Source organism: Tachysurus fulvidraco, chromosome 2 (assembly GCF_022655615.1).
Source record: "Tachysurus fulvidraco isolate hzauxx_2018 chromosome 2, HZAU_PFXX_2.0, whole genome shotgun sequence".
Lineage (NCBI taxonomy): Eukaryota > Metazoa > Chordata > Actinopteri > Siluriformes > Bagridae > Tachysurus > Tachysurus fulvidraco.
The window spans coordinates 22,807,334-22,819,744 of record NC_062519.1 but is presented as its reverse complement, the minus strand read 5'-3'; the positions used below and the strand labels follow the sequence as shown (position 1 = coordinate 22,819,744).

General features: G+C 39.7%; 1 protein-coding gene across 2 annotated transcripts in view; it reads left to right on the top strand.

The window, feature by feature from the left end:
• The window catches only part of prmt3 (protein arginine methyltransferase 3), a 50,092-nt gene that overhangs the window by 19,278 nt on the left and 18,403 nt on the right, over positions 1-12,411 (top strand). For both annotated transcript variants that reach the window (XR_007138415.1, XM_027152251.2), the window contains exon 11: positions 11,154-11,232. Coding sequence is in view for 1 of the 2 variants with exons in the window: in XM_027152251.2 (XP_027008052.2) it covers positions 11,154-11,232 (79 nt within the window). In the remaining variant the exon portion in view is untranslated. The remainder of the gene's footprint in view (positions 1-11,153; positions 11,233-12,411) is intronic.

Here is a 12,411-nt window from a genome sequence, read left to right as displayed (position 1 = left end):
CAACAGCTAGCCGAGTTCACTAGTTGCTAGCAAACATTGGTTGGTTTTGACATATAAACAGATTGGTTATGTTGGATAATGTTTTATTGTGAAGACCCTGTCTATTCTCCTGACTTATGTAGTTGGTATGAACCAACACAAAAACTTTGTAGAGTGTGTAGTAGAGGTCTTCACAGGTCGACTTAGATCCGAAAACCCGAGGTCCGACCCGGGACCCAAGCGGGTTCGGGTCTAAAAGTTTTGGGGGTCGGGGATAATAATAGCGGCATCTGGTCTCGGGTAAGTTAAAATGAATGTGTTTTTACCGAACGGACCCGAGAAGACCCGAACTACTGTATCTCGTGTGTGTGCATCGACTCAAGTCCTTTTCCAACTTCTCCTCAGTTTGCCAAGACCGCTTGCGACATGTGGCTGGCGGTAAACTAATTTTCGTTGAAACAGACCTGTCAATCAATTTTGAATTCACGCTGTAGCGGTTATTTTAGTGTAGAGTTACACAACATTCGGGTCCAGTCGGGTTAAAAAAAAAATTATCGTCGGGTCGTACTCGGGTCTAATTTTTTTGGGTTTTTCTTTGGTCGGGTCTTTCTTAAAAAAAAAAAAAAAAAAAATTATGACGTGATGTGACATACGGCTAAGTACGGTGACCCATACTCAGAATTCGTTCTCTGCATTTGACCCATCCAAAGTACACACACACACACCATGAACACACACCCGGAGCAGTGGGCAGCCATTTATGCTGCGGCGCCCGGGGAGCAGTTGGGGGGTTTGGTGCCTTGCTCAAGGGCACCTCAGTCGTGGCTGGCCCGAGACTCGAACCCACAACCTTTGGGTTACGAATCAGACTCTCTAACCATTAGGCCACGACTGCCATTATGCACGTCGGGTTCGGGTGATTCGGGTCGGGTACATTTCTTTAGACCCGAGAAGACCTCTAGTGTGTAGGCATGATATAAAGATGGTCAGAATGCAGTTTCACTTAACAGGTCAACATGTAAATAACCTAATAATATAGATATTAAAGCAAAAGAAAGATTTGGTCGAATTCCCTCACTGCTTTTCCTTTAAACAAGGATTTAATGATTAATGCGTTCTGTTGAGGATTCTTAATGAAGCTGGAAAAGCATGAAATGCCTTTTGATGCATTTAACTTGAATGAACGATGAAGCCTTTTCTTCTTTGTCGTCTCGAAGAAAAATTATAATGATTTTTTTTTTCTGTGCATCTGAGGGAGCCACTTTTTAAAAACAAATGCACGTAGTGTACCTCTCACTTTAGGCATGTTACATACTACAGTTATTAAGGTATAGTCATCAGTATGAACATCAAGCTTCTGTACACGTTAATTTATTACGCATTTAGTGTTTATTATCTTTTCTCTCTGTATTATGCACAATTATACTCTGGGCTTGACTATGGTGTTTGTACCTGAGAACGTCCTTACAGAGGGGAAACGAGGTTGATGCACCTGAGCCTGTTTGCCTGAGGCTCTGACAGCTTGCTGGAGGATAATCCATAAATTTAGGAACATCAGCATGTTGTTTTAACCTACATTTGCATCCTGTGGTTGCTGATATGGCTTTGAAATCATATGGCTCATTTTTCCGTTGTCCAAATGCATTACAATGTCCTTGAGAGTGCACACTGGACCTAGTTTTAAAGAGGGAATCATCAGTACAGTTTGATCAGTTGTCATAAATTGGAAGAGAATAAGTGAAGGTGAAGAAATGAATGAACTGTATTTTTAAAAGTCATGTAATATTTAAAATCTAATGCAAAGCAGTTACTGTTGAATGCAGGAAGCCTCACTTACACAGAAATCGTATAAAAACAGCTGACTAATATGTCAGTGGTGTACTGTTTCTAGGTGCTTAAGAAGCTATGGCATTCAGGGTTTCCCGCAGAAAATCTGATAGTTAAGGCGGTAGGGGTGGGCGGGGCTTCTTTGTGAGATAGACCACAGACTGTACTACATTTAACAATTATTAAAAACCGGCACGAGCAACCTAGCTAGCAGGTGAAGAACTTAAACAACAAAATCACCAGCTAACTTACTTTAAATTTGCAAGAACTATAGACTAATACAATAACCTGCTTAAATAAACCCAAAACATAAGTCCACTTACAGTTCTCACGGACACGCGTTTTATCAACTGGCTAGTTATCCTCTAGACAGTGACGGACCACCTCTTTCTCTCGTTTCGGCTGTGACACATGTGTGCCCGCTCGTGGTGTGAAGCGTGTCCGCACTATTCTCTGAGATGCACTTGACGGCCTTTTGTGCAGCGGAATTAATTTTTTTGGACGACCTAGTTAAGGCGGTAGGGTTTCCCAGCTTAGGTGGGCCGCCCGAACTGCAAAGTGCTGCGGGAAACCCTGGCATTGATGGAGATTGCCGTGAGATTCCTCAATGCTTTTCAGAGGTCATATTGAGAGCATAGCCCAGTGGCGTCCCGTCTTATCCACACAAGGCTGGTGTGGGGGTATTCTTTCCATTCAAGCATGGCCGGTGGTAGCTCAGTGGTAAAGGCTCTTAGTTGTTGATCAGAAGGTCAGGATTCAAGCCTCAGCTCTGCCGAACTGTTGCCACTATAGGGCCCCTGAGCAAGACCCTCAGATTTCTCTGCTCCAGTGGAACTGCATAATGGATTAACCTGAGCTCTGACCACAACTTCCAAAGCTGGGATATGCAAAGAAAGAATTTCACTGTATAATGTATGTGTGACAAAAATAAAGGCTCCTTCTTATTTCTTCCACCTGTTTAAGTAGTTGATCATGGCTTTCAGTAGACTCAGGTGTGGCCTCTGCTTGGTTAGGATGAAAGCTTTCCGGATAAGATGGACACCCTGGTTTTAGCCATAGTGTCATGTCTGCTTCTATAAGGATCACAGAGCACCTCACACTGTATGGGCAGTTTTCAGCATAAGTTATGCAGAAGGCTTGGCCGTAGCCTTTGTCGAGTTGGCTTATAGAGACATTATGGACACAAACTTACTGACTCGTTGTGTATAACAGTGCAACGTGGCAGACTTGAAAGAGGGGTCAGTCAGAAATAAGAGTCTAAAACATGACTCTGATGTTAATGATCAGAGATCTAGATAGATGGATGGAAATCTATTTACTAACTCGCACATGTCTGAGTTTCAGAGATTTATAAGGTCGGCCAATGTTTCTGCCTCTCCTGATTTAGTGCAGCTACAAATGGTTGTTGATTTCAATTCAGGGACAACCTTTTAAATGTTTGTCAAATTACAATATCCTGATTATGATACATGTTCATGGAACATGCAAATGTCACACCACCAACACATGAAAATATGTGCTGAGCAATATCCTAATTTTATCTGAAAATGTTTTCTGGTGATAAAACACCAGAGGTTTGGATTATTCTCTGTCCCATCGTCTTCTTACAATCTTATCTTTCCCGGTTTTGCCCAATCTTTAGAGTGGTCAGGAGCCTTATTTGTTTTGATCATCCTGCTTATTGGGTATCTTGTAGATAACATCATGTGAACTTCAAAGGGCAGTTTAACCATTCCAGGTAGGCAGAAATTGCTACCTACTTGCTGAAGGTCTTTTCCATCTGGATTCTCTAGACCAGTGGTCCCCAACCTTTTTTTCGCTGCGGACCGGTCAATGTTTGATAATTTTAACGCGGCCCGCTGGGGGTGGGTGGTGGTGGCTATACAATTAAATTAAAATTAATACTTTTAATTTAATTGTATTTAAACATGCCTTTATAACTCACTACAACGCTAAATCAATGAGAACCCTGAGCTTGTTTCTTTGCAACGAGACGGTTCCATCTGGGGTAATAGGAGACAATGACACCCGAAGTGTGTTGCTTATGTCCAGTTTATTCTGTTGTTTTGTTTTGGTTGCCGTCACTGCAGAAAACCCCGCTTCACACAGATAGCATGTCGGAAATGGCAATAGGGATTTAAGTGCTGTGGTGACAATCTCAGGGTATTCCGACATGACTTTAATCCAGAACACCGGCAGAGTTTCTAACTTTCTAACGACGTCTGTTTCGTACTCATTTTTGCTAATTTGTGGGTTAAATTTGAGCAAACACAATATACACGTACACCAAGCACTGTTAAACATGAGAAAGTAACACTGCTCTAAGTTGGGGAACACTGCTCTAGAGTAGGACAGACTTCAAATTCCCTCAAAACGTTTGTTACTGGAGTTCTTACTGTTCGTGGATGAATGAGCAGTTATATATAGACCATACTTTACTAACTCAGTCACTTTTCTCCTTAGTGAAGCACCAGTCCACATTCCCAAATCCCTCTCCACTACCAGTGCACCTATTATCTGTCAGGTAGAGAACCTACAAGGTGACCCTACAATATGTTGTCAATTCCGGCAGTACCCGAATATGTTGCTGACCTAGTCACCAGATTCTCAGCCTACACAGCCTGGCTCCAGGGGTGGTCCTGGTAACCCTAATCCGGGCAGTGTACACTGTTTATTGTACCTTTTTGAAATGGTGGTCTTAAGAATTATTCAGATTCATTCACTAAGGCTGACCGTACCATGGCCTACTTTATTACACTTGTACCCCTGGGTTCACCGAGGAACACAGACCTTTTCACCATGACACGATTTCACCCACATGAACGGACGAAAATGACTGCAAATTTGATTACAGCAAAAAAGAAGGAAAATAATCAAGGTTAAAAAAAAAGTGTGTTAGATGATTGCATTGAACATAACATATCTTCCACTGAGTGGTCTGTTACTTCACCTTTGCTTATTTGAAGTGCTTGTGATGGGCTGATCTGCTTCAGGAGATCAGCAAGATAGACCAGCGCTAAACCATTTAGTAATTAATAAGCTGCCGGTTTATAGAATAAAACTGGTGTAATGCACTCTGACTTTCTTTTCCTAGCATCCTGCTGTACTCTGAATTGCTGTTCGTTGTTGTTTTATTGGTTTAATTCTGACTAATGGCTTATAGCTCAATGTGAACTACAGAAATGCCCAGGGCATTTAAAAGCTCTCCCGCACTAATACAACAGATCATCTGAGCTGAGCCAAGCTGAGCTGACTGTGCGCACAGGGAGGGAGACACCAGGACACTGCGAATTTAGGGGATTAATATAGAGCACAACAATACAGCTCAGTAACCGAGAGTTTCAGCAGATGGAACACATCCTGGTCCTTGACTGCTGTTAGCATACTGTATATCTGCAAGTGTGCGCATGTGCATTGTGCTCCGATGTGTGGGTGTGGCTAAATTAATGTGTTCTACTACTGATCGTGGTCTTACTGCCTTCAGGGCAAGACAGGAGTCATTACTCACACAGTCCCCTGATCATATACAGAAATACACACACTGTGTGTTTCATGGGTTTGATTCTTACATTTACTCACATTCTGGTACATCATGGCCTTAAAACCTACAGTTAGCTGACTGTGCAGTATTCTGCCATGAGTTGTATAACATGTATATGTATAGTATTTTTCCGATAGTATCCGATAATGGCTCTATCTATCTATCTATCTATCTATCTATCTATCTATCTATCTATCTATCTATCTATCTATCTATCTATCTATCTATCTATCTATCTATCTATCTATCTATCTATCTATCTATCTATCTATCTATCTATCTATCTATCTATCTTTCTTTCTTTCTTGTGGTTTTCTTTAACAAACTGCTTTATTAACAAAATAATTCATTGAAAATTTAATTTGTATTCATGTGCTATTTAATGTCGCATATTTACCGAATAGCATTAACTGCTGTACAAAAATTTATCCATATAAAAAGTCTTATTAAAGTAAAACGCCTTTAACTAAAATTGAATCAAGCTCAAAGGAGACTGTTGTTTAAATGCCGTATAAATCACTGAAGCGTTACTGCTTCTATGTTAATTTAATATCGTAGCATAGTATTGTCTATTAAAAAAAACTTTCAAATCTAATTGGTGCTATGTTAATGGTTTCTGGTGTCATATTTTTGCCTCACCTTCTACAGTATGTCTGAAACCTGTGTGTTACGCAGACCATGTAAGCTTAATGCAGCAAATATGGCTGCTTTTTTTTTTTTTTAAACAAACAAATTGCTGCATTATTTTATCACGTATCATGCATCAGTGTGAGTGTGTTCGCATTAGTGTGAATGACATCGCTACAGCCTCGAGTGTACATCGTATGCATTGCTGTCACTAGTGCAGAAATGTGTATTGGGGCGTTCATAATTGTTTTACGTGTGTGTGTGTGTGTGTGTGTGTGTGTGTGTGTGTGTGTGTGTGTGTGTGTGTGTGTGTGTGTGTGTGTGTGCCTTAGCTGGAGAATACAGCTGATGTTGCGCTGTAATTGAAAGGATTGTGGAGAAAATGACGTTGTGCAGGGAGGAATTGTGCTGATTTCACTTTTATCCATCAGCATGTTTTAAACACACAAACGCATGGAGTGGCATTTATGCAAATGTCTTCTTTTTTTACCTAAACCCTACGCTCTAAATTCACTTGAATTGTTCTACGTTAATTTCTTTTACGTTGTATCCTGACAGTATATTATGTGACTGCTTTTGAGCTTGTGGTTCAAATAGGACACGTCCTGATGTTGAGGGTGTTGTGTTGTGTTGGCTTTAAATCCTGTTCACATTCTAACTACCTAGTTGTGTTTTGACAGTTATGTGGTATGCAGTCCTAATTGTATGGCCTGTTTGCTATAATGCTGATTAATTGTACAAAAAGGCTTAGTTAGTAATCACAGAATATTTCATTCATTTTCTACCACTTATCCGAACTTCTCGGGTCACGCGGAGCCTGTGCCTATCTCAGGCGTTATTGGGCATCAAGGCAGGATACACCCTGGACGGAGTGCCAACCCATGCCAACCCTACGGACAATTTTCCAGAGATCACAGAATATTAAAAAAAAAACATCCCAAGTAGATGTATTAATTAATGCAATTTAATATGATGATGAACTGTTTGATATCAAATATGATGGAAAGTCGAAGGAAACACTTTTACCCAACCCTGGGCTTTGGCCAGTTTTAGGATTGCCCACCTTACAGAAGTTTATTATAAGGGAGATTACAAGCAATAATGCATTTTTTTTTGTCATTGTCTACTAGTGTAGCAGAGCGTGAAAAACACTGTCTGATTATTGTTAAACACTTGGACCTTTATCACTCCGGTAAAATTCTCTTTTTTAGTAACCGGAAATGGAATTTTTTTTTTGAAAAGAAAAGAAACAACAACTGTCCAGCTTTGAAGCACAACATTAGCATGCTGATTAACATTAATTAGCATATAATGCAACAACATTATATTTATTCATTTTTCAAGCATAAAAAACAGACAGTAAAAATTTGACCAGAGCTATTGTGGTGTTTTGATGAGAGAATACTTCGGCTTCCACATTTCTGACTTCGGCTTCCACACTTCTGACTTTAGAGACCTCACTAAAGCAGCTTTACACTCACTCCAGTAAAATCTGACCACCAAGACATCAAGCACTTCTCGAAGCCCACATACGTGTTCAGTCTGTTTCAGATGGACGTATCATGTAACCTACAAGACTTTTATTTTTTAATTTTTAATGTTTTTTAGCAAATAAAATGCTCTAAACTCTATTTTTACAGCGTTTACTGTGTTTAGCAGACTTATTAACCTTTCCACATTTTTTACATCGCATGAATCGAACCCCCAAAATTTTGGGAGTGTAAATGTGGCACAAAATAATATAAAAAAAAATAAACATAACAGAAAACTTTGCCTGCATACGTGGCATTAGGATTCCTTTTTTAATACAATAATATTAATTTATATATATACAAATATATATATAATATGAATAATTTCACAAATACAAAAAAGTGGTAATATGCATAATTACAAACGTATACGTTGTTCCGAACTCCTTTAAATGACTTCTTTCGAATAAAGATGTGATTATAGCGTTTTGCAGTATTACAGATAAGCTACTTTTCCCTAATCTGAAATATTTCTAAATTATAAATCCTATGAATGTGAGACTTTTTTATTATACAGCGTCTGATCTCACGTATTCTCAGTGATGTGATCAGATTTCCTTGTCGGGATTTGCTGTCATCCTCGGCGAGCATCTCGCTTCAGTTCTCATTTGAAACAGTTTCATTTTAATCTTAATATTTGTTACATGTGTCTTGGTTCAGAAGCATCAAGCACAGAAGTCTGTGTGTGTGTGTGTGTGTGTGTGTGTGTTTATGTGCTTGCATGATGGCCGATAATGAGAGAATTCATTTAACAACCCTCACTGCTACCATTCAGAATTCATTAGCATTTCATTTTTGCATCACTTTAGCATCGTAGATTCTGGTTTAGCTTCAGCCACAATGTGTATGTTTGTGAATTTTTTTTATTATTTATTTATTTGTTTGTTTATTTATTTTTTCTGGCAGGATTTTTCAGGAGTGGGTAAATCATTTTAGAACTTTGAAGGATGTGAATTTTACAATGATTTCACATATATTCCTGACAATTATTTTTAATTAATATAGACTTACTATAGATACGCTATGGCCACAGTGTAGATACTCTATAGACACAATGGACAAACTATAGAGACTATGGACCCACTGTAGATACTCTATGGGCACTCTGTATATAAACACACAAAAGCCACATTAAGTACTTAGGGTGTATACGCTATAGACGCACTGAATGCACACTATGGACAAAATATAGATGGACTGTATGTACACACTAAAGACACTATATGAACACATTTGGTTCTTTTATCGGGTGAGATTGATTTTGTCTTAATTGATTGTCTAGTCTTATTTGTCTTCATTTATGCTTTTAATATAATTATAATATGAATATGAAAACAGTGCGACATAAAATGGTTACTTTTGTGTGACTAATTCAATTAAACGCACGAGTTAAATACTATACAGTATAATATCATAAAAAAACTGCATTCAACAGGCCATTCACATAAATACCACACTACTTATGTAAGTCTAATTTTTTTTCCCCGTAATATTTCTGTCATTCTGTCCATTTTTTTAATGTAACACATAATCAGATCTGATCCAGATTTAATGCAGCTAGGCTCGACTATTGGCGAGATCGTTCTGTCTAGCTAACTACTGTCGCTGTATCTAATCAAACTAGATTAGCCTCGTGTTATGCTGTCAATTGATGTATAACCAGTTGGATGGGATCCTCGGTGGTGCTTTTATAAGGATCAGATTAGAATTTGTAATAAATGTAAACGCTGGATGGAGACGTAGTTTCATTCAGTGCGATCGTTGAGCCTCCAAATGAGCATTTACATGCTATAACGAGCGTGCCAATCTGGCAGAGGAGCCATGTGAAAGTGTTTACATGCAGAGCAGCACGTGGTGTGTGTGTGTGTGTGTGTGGAGTTGAGCTGAGTCAATACCGTGTGTGATTATTGCGATCCGCTCCACCGGCTCTGTATTTACCCCTTAGCAATACCAGGTGGAGATCACACCTTGTTTTAGTAATTAATAATTAAACGAGTCTCCTCTCCAAGGCCTTCAGTACCTCAGGATGTGTCACTCCTCTGCTTTGTGGGATCTTCCTTCCTTCTGTCTCTCTCCCTCTCTCCATCTCTTTCTCGCTCTCTCACTGCAGAGGAATCAGCCGCGTGTGAAATTGGGTTCTAAATTACACGGCGGAGAAGCGTTAGCCATCAGTCCAACGCTGAGTGTGTTAAAAAGCGACCCAGGGAAAGTGAGCGCAAGGACACGCACACACACACACACACACAAAACCCCCAGACCTGCATACATGAGCAAGAATGAGATACACACATGCATACATGCTTTATAGATGGATATTTATTTATTTCTCATAAAGAAAGATGCCTCGTAACAGTGATGGCCAGCTGACTCAAGATGTAGACAAGATCAAGCCCAGTGGAACGCATTGCTAACACAATTCAATTCGACACTCGACTCATTTGATTTTCTTCAATTCTCTTTAAATCGATTTAAGTCGTTCGTACGTACGATGAAGCTAATGTACCGTGGGTGCCAATAATTCTGGGTTTATTCTTATAACCGACCAAATACAAAGGTTTGGAACAACAGCTGTAGGAAGGAGACAGGGATTGTGGGAAAGAAAGAATTGGGAAAGAATTGTCCACCGTTTTATTTGTTCAGAACAAAGCCAGTGGCTAAATTACTGTTTCAGCAGATATGGAGTAACAGGAGGAACATGGTGTCTTCTGAAGCTGAACCGGGGTCAACCAGGGGTCAGAGGGGGGCAGAGAGGACGCTGGGTAATCATGTATGTAGGAACATGGGTGATAAATCTGGTGTGTGTGTCTGTAAAGGGTGAATTTGTGTTGCCGGTGGTTGCTAGCTGATAAAAACATTAATATTCTATTCTATGTGTGCTTTGTTTCCACCCATATCATTGGACATGTGGGTTTTTTTTCACCTGAATAAACAAGGCTATTTAAAAATGTATTTATTTATTTATTTATTTGGCGTTTGGTTGATTTGGATTTCAAAAAGCTTTGAATTCAATTGTTTCTCTAACAAATACTTATTTGGTTTCACCGTCAAACATTTCCCCGTCGATGCCGTAACCTCCCAGTAGAAGCAAACAGGTTTAAGTCTTAAATATTTCAGAAGCTACACAAAAACCGATGAAACTCCTGCAAACGTCGTCCTAGCTCTATGATAACGCTAATGCTGACTCAGCAAAACAAACAAACAAAAAAAATAAATAAAACAACTTTTGTTCGACTGTGCAGCTTAACATCAGTATATTTCTGACATTATATTATATACACACACACACACACACACACACACACACACACACACACATTCATATATATATATATATATGTGTGTGTGTGTGTGTGTGTGTGTGTGTGTGTGTGTGTGTATATACAGTATATAAAACAATGTCCTTAATCCTCATAAAATGTTGACTAATTATTGAAAAATCCTTTGGAGACACTGATAAAGAAATATTATTTTATTAAATCATGCAGGATTTCCTTTCTTTGCACAGAGAGCTGTAAAATTATTTCTGAATCGAAACCTTGCTATTTTATAGTCACTAGCTGACATTTGTCATGGTGTCTGTTTCAAGTGTAGTTGTGATTGTGCTTAGTTTCTGCAGTGTGATGGAAAAATCCTGTTTTTCTCTACAGGGTTATTTCCTGCTTTTTGAGTCCATGCTGGATTCGGTGATCTTCGCCAGGGAACGATACCTCGCAGAGAGAGGTTCAGGTGAGCAGTGTGTGAGTGTGTGTGTTAGAAATCAGAATGTAGAGTCAATGCTGTACTGTAGTTTCAGCAAAGACTGAATTTGGAGATTAAAAATGGCTTTATGTTGGATTAATAAACAAAGTCGCAGATTGATGTGGCGGCGCTGGAGTGATTCACACCGTACACAAACATTAATCACAGTACACACTATGCACTCTTTCTTCCTTTCTTTCTTCTTGATTTTCGCTTTTTTCTTAATGACTGGGGGAAATAGGTCTTCAGACACTTTTGGTATTTAACTTCCAGTGCGTATATCCGCTTAAAAAATTCTACAATTGATCCCCACAGCTGATCCAGATTACTGCTCCGTTACAAAGCCGTTGTTGACCGTTCTAGCCTTGAGAGATCTACTCGAAAACCTAATTAGCTTTTTATCTGCATTGTGGTTCAATTTTCTGTCGTCCCTCTTGAGAAATCGTTTTTAGTTCCTCGAGGATTTAAGGCTCCCTCTGGGACATTCGTAAATGCTCAGTATGATTCAGTTCTGGAGATCGTCTCGGTTTGATTCTCGGTCGTTGTCTTGTTAAAACTTCTGTCTTCTCCACAGACTCTGTCCTTAATAAAAGGTAATGTAAAGCCCCTGTTCCTTATGCCCCTGTCCCCTATTAAATGTCCTTTTTTGTATGTTGTTAGATTATGGATATTTGCTGTGTGCCGATCAGCTGTATGCACATTCATTTGGAGGGGATAGTATTCATATACAGCATATGCAGCTGTGTGTGTGTGTGTGTGTGTGTGTGTGTGTGTGTGTGTGTGTGTGTGTGTGTGTGTGTGTGTGTGCGTGCGTGCGTGCGTGCGTGTGTGAGAGAGAGAGATTTGTGAGTGACAGCAGAGCAGCAGTTCCACTGCCTGATCTTTACTGCTTCAGTGAGAATGGGGAGAAAAAGAGACGGGGTCATTGCTCCTGATAGTGGTCCAGTGGGGTGGTGAAGGGGGGTGTGAGAGAGAGAGAGGATTGCGGCGCTCAGTGTTGACATTTCTGTAAGAAAAATGAAAGTGTTCGTGAGAGAAAAGCTCCACTGGAATGATTGCTCCTCTATAAGGGGTTTCTAATCCTCCAAACTGGACCTTTTGTGTCACATGATCACATAAGCGGAACTTTCTAACGATGCTGGTTGTCTTCTCCGTGTCTAGCCCTTC